This window comes from Muscardinus avellanarius (genome assembly GCF_963383645.1).
Source record: "Muscardinus avellanarius genome assembly, chromosome: 5".
Taxonomy (NCBI): Eukaryota; Metazoa; Chordata; class Mammalia; order Rodentia; family Gliridae; genus Muscardinus; species Muscardinus avellanarius.
In genome coordinates this window covers 71,456,338-71,471,568 of record NC_137790.1, presented here as the reverse complement: position 1 = coordinate 71,471,568, position 15,231 = coordinate 71,456,338, and the positions used below count along the sequence as shown (strand labels likewise).

General features: G+C 34.4%; 1 protein-coding gene across 1 annotated transcript in view; it reads left to right on the top strand.

The window, feature by feature from the left end:
- Positions 1 to 462: 462 nt before the first annotated feature.
- IQCB1 (IQ motif containing B1) overlaps positions 463 to 15,231 on the top strand; it is a gene marked incomplete at both ends in the record, with an annotated part of 39,166 nt that continues 24,397 nt past the window's right edge. Inside the window, 5 exons of the mRNA XM_080696529.1 lie at positions 463 to 562; positions 796 to 958; positions 2,102 to 2,231; positions 7,766 to 7,853; positions 10,489 to 10,588. Coding sequence (XP_080552655.1) covers positions 463 to 562; positions 796 to 958; positions 2,102 to 2,231; positions 7,766 to 7,853; positions 10,489 to 10,588 — 581 coding nt within the window. The remainder of the gene's footprint in view (positions 563 to 795; positions 959 to 2,101; positions 2,232 to 7,765; positions 7,854 to 10,488; positions 10,589 to 15,231) is intronic.

The following is a 15,231-nucleotide window of genomic DNA, read 5'->3' as shown; positions in this document are numbered from 1 at the left end:
AGGATTCTTTTAGAGTTATAGTGGCTAGAAAAACAATTTTCAGCAAGGCATGGTGGCACACACCTGTAATCTCAGTACTGAGAGGCTGAGACAGGAAGATCGTGGTTTCGAGGCAAGCCTCAGTAACTTAATGAGGCCCTCTGTATCTTAGAACATGTTTCAAAGTAAAAAATAAAATAAGTCAAGGGATATACCTCGGAGATTGAAAGCCCCTGGGTTTAATTCCCAGTACCAAAAAGGAGGAGAAAAGAGGGGGAAGTAAAAAAAAAGAAAAGAAAAACTAGTTTCCTATAAGGAAGAAATGGATAAAAGAAATCTACCCTTCACTTTTCAAACAAGACAGGAAAAGCTAGTTTTTAATTGTATTGATATTCTATTTCAAACATTGTTTAGGGAGTGAATATTTTAGGGCTTTTTGACCTTTATTTTCTGATTTTGTTAAAATGCAGGTGATCTGTAAAAATGAAGCCAACAGGTACAGACCCAAGGATCTTATCTATAGCTGCTGAAGTTGCAAAAAGTCCCGAACAAAATGTCCCTGTTATACTATTGAAGTTAAAAGGTAAGAAAATAATTTTTGTGAGTAGTGAGACTACTTTTAAATCTTGTAAAAACAGATCTACCTCTGATACAATTTTAGTATTTGTTTCTGATTTGTTCAGAGAAATCTTAACTCTATGATATAGTAATGACTTTTTCTTTTTGATACATTTTGGTGATTATTCAACTTATAAAAATAGAAATACCTCTTGGACATATTAAGCAAAATAAGTACATCTTTTTTTTTTGCTTTAGAAATAATAAACAACACACCTGTAGGAAGCTCAGAATTGAAGAAAATCAAACAAGATATATATTGTTATGACCTCATTCAGTATTGCCTCCTGGTCCTCAGTCAAGATAGTTCTCGAATCCAGGGTGGTTGGACTACAATTTCCCAGCTTACACAGATATTAAGGTAAAATGAAGCAATAAGCCAGCTTGTTCTTGAGAAATTTAATACTCAATTCTAATTTTCAACATTTGCTTCTTTTTTTTTTTTTTTTTTTTTTTTGGTGGTACTGGGTTTCCTGGAAGCCCTTCTACCTCCGGGCTACACTCCCAGACCTATTTTTATACTTTTTTATTTGGAAACAGGGTCTCTTAAGCCAGCACGGCTGGCTTCGAACCTGCGCGATCCTCCTGTCTCCATCTCCCAAGCGTGGGGATTACAAGCGTGCGCCACCACGCCCGGTACTTCTTTTTTTTTTTTTAATTCCTCTTCCTAACAAGATATGGATAGATTTTGGTTGTACTTTTCTTTTGTACTATATGTTATTGTTTGTTAACTGTATTTAAATTTCCCTTCATTAGCTTCAAGAAAATGGAGATCATTGCTTATATTCACTGAATCCCAAGTACCTAATATACTCTTTATTGACTCAGAAATAATTGAAGAAACAGAGAAATTAAAGTACTAGCTCTGTACTTGAGAAACTTAAAATTGGGTGGCTGTTATGTAAATGTGTGACACAGAGTAAAATAGGTGCCAAAAATAAAAGTACATAAGCATAGTATGATGGGAGAACAGATACAGAGCCTATTCATTTCACTTCCTATTGTAATATAAGAAATATATAGGCAGATAATTTGCAGATCTTTGGAAAGTAGAACTGGTTAAAAAAAATAGTGTGTTTAATTTCCTGTCTCTCAAAGATTAATTCTTTCCTGAGTGTTTTTCACCCATTGGATGTTTAAAATGCATCAATTGACAAGAATGTTATTCATTAGTTAACAGTCAAGGTATGGCATCACTTTTAGAGTGATGGTGACCAATTTACTGAACACTTGGCTAATTTCTCCTTATCGTAAAGCCAAGTTTATCTCATTTCCTGAAGGGCTGACATGTTGGTTTTAGGATATATGATCCTAGACCTAAATACAAGCAAGACTTACATGGTTTACTTTTCTAGAAAGTTGTTAGACTAGTTTTCTGACACGTTTTTTATTGGCTTGGTAACAAAAGAAAGAAACCAAAGATTCTCATTAAAGTATAATGTCTATAAAAGTTTTATCATTCAACTGAAATGTATGATTACATAAACATGTGTTCCTGTTTTAGCCATTGTTGTGTGGGCTTAGAGCCAGGAGAAGATGGAGACGAATTTTACAAGGAATTACTTCCATCAGCTGCAGAAAATTTTCTTATTTTGGGGAGACGATTACAAACATGTTTCATCAATGCAGCTAAGGTATGTGTTACTGTTTCTGTGTTTTTAGCCAAATCACTTTAATTCTTGAGAATGTATCTCATGTTACTTTTTAAATGTGCAGTATTTGGCTGAAAGGACAATTAGAGTAGTGGATTTTAACTTTTTAAAAATGTTTAAGCTGGGCGTGGTGGCACAAACTTATAATCCCCTCACTTGGGAGGAGGAGACAGGAAGATCGAGCAGGTTTGAAGCCAGCCTCACTGGCTTAAGAAGACCCTGTTTCCAAATAAAAAATATATATATAAAATAGGTCTGGGAGTGTAGCCTGGAGGTAGAAGTGTTCCATCCCCAGTACCTCCAAAAATTAAAATAAAATAAAAATAAAAATAAAAAAAAATGTTTAAATGTGCTGGGTGTGGTGGCACACGCTTGTAATCCCAGCATTTGGGAGGCAGAGACAGGAGGATCGCGGTTTACAGATAGCCTCAGGTTCTTAATGAAGCCTTTTGCAACTCAGTGAGACCCTGTTTCAAAATAAATAAAAATATAGGGCTTGGAGTGTAGCTCAAAGGTAGAATTCCCCTGGGTTCCATTCCCAGTAATTTAGACACACACACACACACACACACACACACACACACACACACACACACAGTTTAAATGTTAACCATTTTATTTTATTTTATATTATATTTTGTGGTACGAGGAATGGAACCTAGAGGCCTTCTACCTCCAGACTACACTCCTACACCTATTTTATATCTTATTTGTAAACAGGGTCTCACCAAGTTGCTGAGAGCCTCACTAAGTAGCTGAGGCTGGCTTCCAACCTGCACAATCCTCCTGTCTCAGCCTCCCAAGTACTGGGATTACAAGTATGTACCACCATGCCTGGCTAAACGTTAACCATTTTAAATGTTTAATGAAAAAGTCATCTCTATTTTTGGAAAAAATTTAAATGCTAGTTGATATACTTTTCAAAAAGAGTAAAAGGTAAAAAAAAAGGTAAAAAAAACTTCTAAGCTATATCCCCAGCGCTTTTAAATTTTTTTCTTTTGAAATAGGGTCTTGTTAAGTCGTTGAGGCTGGCCTTGAACCTGCAGTCCTCCTGTCTCAGCCTCCCAAGTACTGGGATTGCAGGCATGTATCACCATGCTTGATTCTGTATTTCTAATTTGGACATTTCCACTTAAAATTTCAACTAACTTTAAAGGGATTGCATTGTTTTTCCCATTTAGTTTCTGTTCTGTTTCCTACTTCTGTTAAATATCTATGAGGTCTTGAAATTTAGTTTAGCCTTACTCTTAAAATCTCATATATTATCTATTTTAAAGCAGTGTTTGAGCCAGGCATGGTGGCACACACTTGTAATCCCACTACTTGGGAGGCTGAGACTGGAGGATTGCAGTTCACAGACAGCCTCAGCTACTTAGTGAGGCCCTCCGTAACTTAGTGAGACCCTGTTTCAAAATAAAGAATAAAAAATGGAGCAGGGGTGTAACTCGGAGTTCCATGCCCAGACCCGCAAAAAAAATAATAAAAATAAAGCAGTGATGTTATACCTTTTTTATATTTTTTTAGTTTTTTTCTTCATATCTCATTTTATCCTTTATCCAAGGTCTTAGCTGAATCAAGGTCATTACTACCTTAGTTCTAGTTTAAAGAAATAATTTGAAATTATCTCTTCTACTCTATCCAGCACACTCTTTAGTATATCTCAAAAGTCTTCTTCACAATTTTTAGACACAAATTCAAATTCTTCTCTTTGAAATTCTATGCCTTTCACAGTCTTGCCCCTTAGACAAATTACTTTATTTCTGTGCACCACATTTTCTTTATTTGTAAAATCATTTCCATCTCATGAATAACTCAAGCATCATGTAAGCTTTATCTTTTCTTACAAGAAATTTTATTTAATATTCTTATTTAAGGTCATTAATAATTATTTCATTTATATATTATCATATACTAATATATTATTATATTACAATAATATAGTTGTTATTAACATATTAATGTGCCAATAAATGCATATTATATAGATGCATTAATATTAAAGTTACATACTTATATAATATTATTACTCATCCCTTATCTGAAATGCTTGGGACCAAAAGTGTTTCATATTTTGTAGTTTTTCAAATTTGGGAATATTTGCATAGACAATACTATTGAGGATCCCTAATCTAAGAATTTTAAATCTAAAATTGTTAGCACTCAGATTTCAGAATTTTGAATTAGGTATATTTAACCTATAGTATATATTTATATGTAACTTATTTTCTTTTTTAATTTTATTTTATTGGTGCACTATAGTCTCACATTATAATGTGGATCATGTTGACAATGGCATATATTCACACAGTACTTGGTGCCCTCCCCCTCACTTCCCCTTTTCTCTCCCTCCCAATACTGAGTGTTCAGGTTAACAATGTTATATTCATATGTATACACATATTCGAATGTACCTATTTCATTGATTAACCTCAACCTTCTTCTTCCCCTACCCCTCCTTTTTGGCTTTGCTGGGGTTTCCCCTCTATTATATGGAATGACTCTGGTATTCCTAATACTCCCTAGCTTGAGCATATTAGAGAAAACATATGTCTCTTCTTTCTGTGCTTGGTTGATCTCACTTAACATAATGTTTTCCAGGTCTTTCCATCTTCTTGCGAATGACATGATTTTGTTCTTCTTTATTGCTGAGTAGAAATCAAAACTACACTGAGATTCTATCTAACCCTAATCAGAGTGGCAAGCATAAAGAAGTCAAATAACAACAAATGCTGATGAGGATGTGGGCAAATAGGAACTCTTTTATACTGTTGGTCGGAGTGCAAACTAATTTAGTCACTGTGGAGATCAGTGTGGAGATTCCTTAGGAAACTGGGGATGAGCTAGGTATGGTGGCGCACACTTGTAATCCCAGCATTTGGGAGGCTGAGACAGGAGGATCTGGGTTCTTGGTCAGCCTCAGCTACTTAGTGAGAGGCCATTGCAACTCAGTGAAACCCTGTTTCAAAATAAGGAATAAAAAAATGGGGCTTGAGGTGTAGCTTGGAGGTAGTATGCCCCTGGATTCAATCCCCAGTACCGAAAGAAAAAAAAGAAAGAAAGAAAAGTAAAAAGAAAACTGGGAATGGATCTACCATATGATCTGGCTATACCACTCCTGGATATCTTTCTAAAGGGGTTGAAATCAAATAACTACAGTAACATATGCATACCCATGTTCATAGCAGCACAATTTGCAGTAGCCAAAATTTGGAACCAACCAGGTCTCCATCAACAGGTGAATGGATTGCAAAATTATGGGAAATACACACAATGGAATTCTGCTCAGTAAATATATATTTTCAATTAATTCTCACAGAGTCCTTTAATACCTTTAATAATATTTTTCTGTTCTTTATTATTGTATTTGTATAGAGATAAAAGATTATAAGTTCATGAAAGGGAGTAAATCAGCTAAAGGAAAAGTAGGTCAGACATGGTGGCACATGCCTGTAATCCTACTACTTGGAGTCTGAGACAGGAAGATAACAGATTCAAAGGGAGCCCACAATAACTTAGTGAAACCTTGTCTTAAAATAAAAAATAAAAAGATATGGGAGTATATCCTGCGGGTAGAATGTTCCTGGTTTCAATCTCTAGTACCAAAAAAATAAATTAAATGGGCTAGGGATATAGCTCAATGGTAGAACACCTCTGAGTTCAATCCAGGAAGGAAAGGGGGATGGGAAGGGAGAATAGGCCACTTGGCCACAAGGCAGAATTTAAAAAGAATCCGGCAAAAACCTGAATTTATTTTATTAGTTGTGTCTACCTAGGAGCTTCCCAACAAGACTTTTTTAAATTTGATAGTGTATAGTAGATAACCTTATGGGGAATAATATAGAATATTCTAGCCTTAACTGCAAAGCATTTTGATTATTATCACTTTCTGGATCTGTATCTCAAAAAAGGAAAATACCTATTTAAGAATTTTGAACTGATTTAAAGGTAAATTTTGCCAACCTGTGTCAGGAACTATGAATTTATGGATGACATTATTTAATTGACTTTTAAAGAAAAGTAGGAAACCTAGAAATGCAGTACTACCCATTGAGATGGACAACAGTGAATATTACCATGCCCTCTTTGATATATCACTGGATGAAACTGGCAAAGGCAGTTTATTGAACTAATGTAACATGTTTTGGTGATTTTTTTTTTCTTTAGGGAAGGAGATTTATTTAAGTTAGCAGGTATCTATTTACTAAGCACCTTTCTATCCTTGTCCTAGAATAATGGAGGAAAATACTTTTATTATTACAAAGAAAAATCATGGCAATCATATACTTTTACTGTTGTCATCATCACTTTTGTGCTGCATATAAACATTCTGGATTTGGATAAGTTTAGTGGCTTTTACACAACTTTCCATTAAAGTTAAAAGGCTAGTAAATGACAAAAATTGTCAGTATAATCTGCTGCTTTTTTTTTCAATTGTGAAATTCTAATCTAGACTAATTTCTCACTTTATTTCCCAGGAATGAAAAACTCTGTCATATATTTATTGAAAAATATCAAACTTTTACTATTATCACAATTGTGGTAAATGCTGTGCTATAATGGGGAGCTAAATGGCATAGTCTCTGGCCTCATTAAGTCATAATAAAAAACTGCAGCTGCCGGGCGTGGTGGTGCACGCTTATAATCCCAGTACTTGGGAGGCTGAGACAGGAGGATCACAGGTTTGTGGTCGGCCTCAGCTACTTAGGCCCTCTGCAACTTAGTGAGACCATTTTTCAAAATAAAGAATAAAAAAATAGAGCTGGAGGTATAGCTTGGAGATAGAATGCCCTTGGATCCATCCCCAATAACATTAAAAAAATATATAAGAAAAAGAAACTGCAACTGAAGCCACTATTAATAATGCCTTACATTCTGACATCTATATTTGCATATTGCAGTGGTTTTCAGCCTGGCTGCATAATCACATCATCCACATAACTTTTTAAAAATACAGATGTGCAGAATTGACCTTTGGAGATTCAAATTCAATATATTTGCATTAATGCCCATGCACAGGTGCATCCTCAAAATGCTGCACAGATAAAATTCTGATGCAAAACAAGTATTGAGAAATCCTAGTATGTCAACTTGTACTTCTTATCACTACTTATTTTGGTCTATTTTATCTGGATAACAACCATTCACAGTAGAGTACGTATTAATGTACTGTAACTACAAATTGTTATTGTTGTTTATTTTTCCACAAGTGGCACAGAGATTTATATAGGAAAGTAAAGAATACATTCAGTGGGAAATGCTGGCCATCTCCAGAGTAAGAGACCTTTGGGGTAAATCAAGGAATACACATTCAAGGGAGAAAGGGGGCCATCTCCAGAGATCTTTGGAATAGTAACCACAAGTTTTACAAGTTATGAAACTGAGGTCTACAAGATCATGTACCTCATAAATAGCTGTTAAATCCATAAACTGAGTCTTTTGACTCCCCAGAGAAAAGTATTTTCTTTTTTTAAAGCAAATTGCCGAAAAATACATTGGATTTGTCTTTTTGTGTTAAGGGTGAAGATGAATTACTACACTTTTTTGAAATTGTGACTGATTCTCTTTTCTGGCTGTTGGGAGGACATGTTCAACTCATACAGAATGGTAAGAGAAAAGATATTAAGTAACTGATAGTCACTGTTGAGTCAACTAGTAGTAATTTGATCTACCTCATAAAGAGCTCTTCCAACAAATAAGTGAAAAGTATATGATAGGTTAGTACCCATTTTTTAGACCTTTGTAAATTAATAGATTTAGGAGTTGATCAGCCATGGTTATCAACATCTAAAATAATGCGATAACCAGGTAATAAGTATGTCCTAATGAATTATCATAATATCACACATGAAATATAGATACAAAAAATACAAAAGTGAATAATTTTAATCTATCCATTTACATCAAGTCAGAGAAATGAGTTACACCTTAGGAATGCATTTTAAAAAAACTAGATTATAAGAAGCTCCTAGGATAAGTGACAGCTTCTTCAACAAATAAACTACACGGGAAATTAAAAAGATAGATGAATAATTTGTAGATTAGAAGAAATTCAAAAGAAAGCCAATAACAATGCATGGATCTTATTTGAATATTAAGATCCATTATTATTTGAAAACAAATTTAAAGATTTACAAAATAATTAGAAATTGGAGCTAGGCATGGTGGTGCACGCTTATAATTCCAGGTTTTGGGAGACTGAGACAGGAGGATCCAGGTTCATGGCCAGCCTCAGCTACTTAGGCCCTCCGCAACTTAGTGAGATCCTGTTTCAAAATAAAGAATTAAAAAAAAAAAATAGGGCTGAGGGTGTAGCTGTAGCTTGGAAGTAGAATGCCTCTAGGTTCCATCCCCAGTACCACACATACACAAAAAAGTTGGGATATCTGAAATTAAGAGATATCAAGAGATAATTATTAGGTAAGATATTATATATTTTTTGTGTGGTACTGGGGATTGAAACCAGGGGCATTCTACCCCTGAGCTATACCCCCAGTCCTATTTTTTATTCTTTATTTTGAAACATGATCTCACTAAATTGAAGAGCACCTCACTAAGTAGCTTGGCTAGCCTCAAATATGCCATCCTCATGTCTTAGCCTCCCAATTACTGGGATTACAAGTGGTGTGCCACCGTGCCCAATTCTAATGATTATATTTTATTATTTAACAATATATCTTAGTAACGTATATTAAAATATTATGGATAAAATAATTCGGTATTTCAGTTTTTTAAGCTAAAATGGGAGTGCACAGAGATAGGTAAAATAAGTTTGGCTGTGAGTTGATCATTATTAAGCTGGTTGATTGGTTCATGTGGGAATTCATTATACTATCCTGTCTGCTCTTACATATATTTGAAACTTTCATTATACAAAGTCTAAGTGGATGGGCAAAGTGTCCATTTTTGTTTAGAGGAGTGCTGACAGTAAGAAAGGTCTTACTCTACCAAATTGTCTGACTACAGTTGAAAAGTAGAATAGACCTCCAAAAATAAGCTATTTGAGCCGGGCGTGGTGGCGCATGCTTGTAATCTTAGCATTCAGGAGGCTGAGACCAGAGGATTGTGGTTCATGGACAGCCTCAGCTACTTAGTGAGGCCCTCCACAACTTAGTGAGACCCTATTTTAAAGTAAAGAATAAAAAATATGGCTGGGGGTATAGTTCGGAAGTTGAATGCCCCTGGGTTCCATCCCCACACACGCAAAACAAAACCAAAAAAAGCTTATATATAATAATGTATTATAAGGTAAATAGTATAAAAATGGAATTACTTTAATGAGTTATTTTAGCATAAATTCCAGTGAAGAAAAAAGAAACATATATACTCTCCATCAGGTGATTTTAGTGAGTTCAGAGTTAATTCTGGAATTATTAATGAATATTTGAAGTAAACAAAAATAGGAAAAATGCTTATTCTAGTTGTAGAGATTTTTTTTTTACTAAAGAAACAGAACATAAAAGTCAGAAAAATATTTAATTATAGTGGCATTTTTTAAAGTTGTTAAACGTTTGGAAACTGATATGTAGTAAAATATTGAGCTATATAAGAAGAAAGGAAGAACTAGGGTTCATTTGGAAAAGAAATCAAATCTATTCCTTCAAGAGATAAAAGGATAAAAGACTAAAGTTGTCTTGTAAAACTTAGGGTAGTGTCCACAGAGCCAGCTGATCTCACTTAATTAATCTTCTGCTCAGTGGTGGAAAAGGAAATAGCTGATGACATTTATTGGGAATGTACCTTTTTCTAGGACATTATGGATTATCTTCTGTTACATATTATATATATTTATTTCTAGAGTTATTTATTCTAGTTTTACAATTGAAGAAATGGAGGTTCTGAAGCTTAATTAACTTGCAAAGTATCCAGTGCTAAGTCTTCATAACTGGCTCAGACCCTAAAATTATAAACCAAGAAAAACATTTTTTATTGAGTATTCTCATTATTTATTTACTAAAATGCATTGGTAGGAAGAAGGATTAAGATTTAGAATAAGCTATGTTCAATTTAAAGAAAGGTAATAAATTCATTTGTATATTTAGTTTTCTTGACTTTAAATTGTTCTTAAAAATAGAATGACTGTTACATATGACTATTTAAAACTTCCTGATTCTTAAAATTGTTATTGTAGTATATAAAAGGCCAGAAAGCTTAACAATAGTCATTTCTTAATTTTAAAACAATATCACACTTGTGTTATTATAAAATCTTTGCTTTATCTTTCTTTTTTCTCTTCTTTTAGTACTACAAAGTGATCATTTATTACACTTACTGCAAACTGACAATGTTCAAATAGGATCTACAGTCATGACTTTGTTACAGAATATTCTACAGATCAACAGGTGGCTTGATTTTATAAAATAATACCAAGTTTTTCAGAAGGATTCTCAATTTTATTTCAATTTTGTTTAATATCAATTGCATATGACTTGTATGTGACAATTTAACTCTATTACTATTGCTTTCCAAAAAAACTACAATGCAAAATACTGTGAAAGATTGGAAACATATTATCAAATTGGTATATTATCTTAAGGTTAGATCTTAGCCCAAATTAAAGGCTTAGTAAAGAAATTTGAAAATTACATAGAGTACAATACATAGAAAAATACATAGAGTAAAAAAATGTTACATACTTACTTAATAAAGAAGCTCAGTATTGTGATAAGTACTAAAATAAAAAAGAAGTAATAGGCAGTTCCTCAGGTAAAAATGGAAAGGCAGGGTATACATAGTTGAAATTAATTTTTCAGCTCAGTATGGACTTATTAAGCTGTCATATGTGTATTATGCTGTATCTGTCAGTGCATTTGCAAAGTTTATTTAAAATAAACCTTATCTTACAATAGAGTGAGATAGACACATGGATATAATTATATGACAGTGTCTTGCATTATGATGTTAAAGCTGTGCGCAAGTGTAAGAGGAGCTTCTAATACAAACTGAGAGGGAATACTTCCTAGAGAAGTTAACACCTGAGATGAAACTTTGAGGATGATAAATTGGCCAGGGGGGATGAGGAGAAAGCAGTATTTCTAGGCAGAAATAATAATGTATGCAAAAATACAGAGATAGGAAACATTGACAGTGAAAAGTAGGACTATTCATTGTTGCTGGAATTTAAAGTTTAATATCAGAAGTGGCTAGCAAGTTCTTCAGAGATTTAAGTCTTGAAAATTTTGTATGTTGTGTTAAGAAAACTATCTTGTAGGTGATAGGAGCAATGAAGACTTTTTAAGTAAGTAAAAATGGTCAAGCCGGGCGTGGTGGCTCACGCTTGTAATCCCAGCATTTGGGAGGCTGAGACCAGAGGATCGTGGTTTGTGGACAGCCTTAGCTACTACTTACTGAGGCCCTTTGCAACCTAGTGAGACCCAGTTTCAAGATGAAGAATAAAAAATAGGGAAGGGGATATAGCTTGGCGGTCGAATGTCCTGGGTTCCATCCCCAGAACCACACACACAAAAAAAAAATCAGATTATATTTCGGTTTCAGTTTTGTTATTCTGGTTACTATAGAGGAAAGATAAGAGTAACAAAATTCCACAAAGATAGCAATTAGGGGAAACAACTGTAGCAAGTGAAGTGAGGGAATATTGGCCTTGAGCACTTGTTCCTGGGGAATAGGATTTTAAAAATAATTAATTAAAGTAATCAGGACTTCACTTCTACTTTTGATTAATATGGAATAAGAAGAATGGATTTACTCTCTCACCCAAAAGAAAAGCCAAAACATGGAACATCAGTTTTCAAGAAACTGAACATGTCAATTATTGAATGAAAGTAAGCCCAAAGAAAAAGGAATTACTAAGGTTGTATTAATCACCTTTCTGTCACTACAGTAAAATATCTGAGACAATCATCTTATAAAGAGAAAAGGGTTATTTTCGTTCACAGTTTTGAAGGTTCTCGTGTATAATCCATTGGCCTAATGTCTTTGAACCTATGGTGAGGCACCACATATGGTAAAAGCTTGTAGCAGACCAAAACTCACATCATGGCCGGCCGGAAAGCAAAAGATAGGAAGGGGCCAGGGACCCATAATCCTCTTTAAAGAGGTGCCCCAATGACTTAAAGATCCAACTCTCAAAAATTCTAACACCTTCCAGTAACACCACCCTGGAGATAGAGCCTTTAATACATAGGCCTTTGGGGGAACATTCAAGATCCAAACTATAAAAAGTGAACCTCACAAGCCCTCACAAAGTATGGAGAAAGTATACAGGCTGTGGTGGAGAGGGAGAGGATTATCCCAACCATCTTTGAGTTAAAGAGATAGAGCTGAGAGTCCAGGAATAATAGAGTTCATAAGACAGAATACCAGAGAAAAGAGAGCCATACCAGAGATATACAAAGGGTTCCCTTCAAATATTCAGAGAGAAGTACTGGAAAAAAATATATGTATATGTATGTATGTGTGTGTGTATATATATATATATATATATATATATATATATATATATATATATATATATATATATATATAGTGTGTGTGTGTGTGTGTGTGTGTGTGTGTGTGTGTTTAAAGTCCACCAAATGTCAGAAAAAAACAGTAACCTAAAGGATTAAATGACACAATTGCAGGACTTCACACAGGTCTGGGACTAGTGCCTGTTCCCAAAAACTAAGTTAGATCATCTCATAAATAATGGAATATCAAGTAGAATATTCAGGAAGGTTTAACTCTGGTGGTGGAGAGTAGCACTAGACTAAGTACTATTCCAGACCATCCAAACCAATAATAAAATCAGGGCCCCAAAAGGGAAATATGTGGGAAATAATAACAAACATCTAAATAAGACAAAGGAAAAATAAAAAATGGAATTATTATTATTATTATTATTATTATTATTATTATTATTATTATTATTTGGGGGTGGAACCCTTCTACCTCCGGGCTACACTCCCAAACCTACTTTTTAGATTTTTATTTGGAAACAGGGTCTCCTAAGCCAGAAAGAATGGCTTCAAACCTGCATGATCCTCCTGTCTCCGCCTCTCAATCGCAGGGATTACAAGCATGCGCCACCACGCCCAGCTAGAAATTATTTTTAAATGAATGGAAATGAAACAGTATGTGAGAATTTCTAGGATGATATTAAAATAATTCTTAGCAGAAATTTTATATTACTAATTTCTATATTAGAAAAAGTCTGAAATCAATAACGCAACTTTTACTTTAAGAAACTAGGAAAATAAGAAAATTAAATGCTAAACTACCAAAAGAAAATGATAAACATCAAAGCAGAAATCAATAAAACAGTAAATGAAAATCATAGAGAAAATAAATGAAACCACAAACTGGTTCTTTGAGAAGATCAGTAGGAAATTAATAAATCTGTGGCAAGAACAGAAGAGTGACAACAAACAGCCAGAAATGAAAGAGACTAAAAACAACCAGTATCAGAATTTTAGGGGGAAACATCACAACAGAATGTAAAGATATTAAAAATATCACTTAGTGAGGCCTTTTGCAACTCAGTGAGACCTTGTTTCAAAATAAAGAATAAAAAATCACAACCGAATAGTATGAACAACTTGATACTTACAAAATCATTGAGTTAGATGAAATAAGTTCTTTGAAAGATAAAAACTACCAAAATTTACTTAAGTAACAGAGAACCCAATATAAACTCTAGATTGCTATAAGGAAAAAAATTATTGTATTAGTGCATTGTAGTCATACATCTTAATGGAGTATAAGATGGTATTCCACACATCACTCATTTAGTCCTTACCCAATTCCCACCCCATTCCCTCCCCCTTCCTCCTCATGTTCTGCTTAGTGATTGACTTTGATATGCTTGTGAATGTACGTCATGTACATTAGGGAATTCCCCTCTTCCCTCTTCCATCCCCCTCAGGTTGCTTTATTTGCTCATCTGTGGTTTCTCCTTCATCTAGAGTTCCCCAACTATGACCTTTTTTATCCCTAGCTTCTGCATATTAGGGAGAACATCTGATTTCTTACTTTTTGTGACTGACTAATCTCACTTAGCATAATGTTCTCCAGTTCCATCCATCTCCTTGCAAATGATGTAATTTTGTTCTTCTTTATGGTTGAGTAAAATTCCATTGTGCACATATCCCATAGTTTTGTAATCCTACAATTCATTCATCTGTTGATGGACATCTTGGCTGGTTCTGTAGTTTGGCAGTTGTGAATTGTGTGGCTATGAACATAGATACAATTGCACTGGTTTTGTAGTTTGGTTTCCATTCTTTGGTTAGATACCCAGAAGTGGTATTGCTGGATAATATGGTAGGTTTGTTCAAATTCTTCTGAGGATTCTCCATATTGTTTTCCAAAGTGGTTGTACTAATTTGCAACCCTACCAACAATGTTTTAGAGTTCTCACTTCCATTCTAATTGGAGTTAAGTGAACTCTCAGGGTAGTTTTGATTTGCATCTCTCTCTGAATGCTAATGATGTTGAACATTTTTTTCATACATTTATTGGCCATTTAGATTTCTTCTTTTGTGAAATATCTATTTAGTTCACTTGCTTTTTTTTTTTTTTTTTTTTTTTTTTGCGGGTCTGAGGATGGAATCCAGGAGCATTTGACCTCAGAGCTACACCCCCTGCCCTATTTTTTATTCTTTATTTTGAAACCAGGTCTCACTGAGTTGCAGAGGGCCTCACTAAGTAGCTGAGGCTGTCCGCGAACCACGATCCTCAGGTCTCAGCCTCCCGAATGCTGGGATTACAAGCGTGCACCAGCGTGCGCCACCACGCCTGGCTTACTTGCTCATTTTTTGATTGAGTTATTTTGTTTTCTTAGTGGTGAGTTTCTCAAGTTCTTTGTATATTCTAGATATTAGGCTTCTATCAAGGAGTAGTTGACAAAAATTTTCTCCCTTTTTTTCAGCTCTCTGTTGAGATTCTTGTTAGTTTTCTTTGCTGTACAGCTCTTCAGTTTAATGCAATCCCATGTATTGATCCACCTTTAGTTTCTTATGCCTTTGGGGTCTTGTTAAGAAACTTT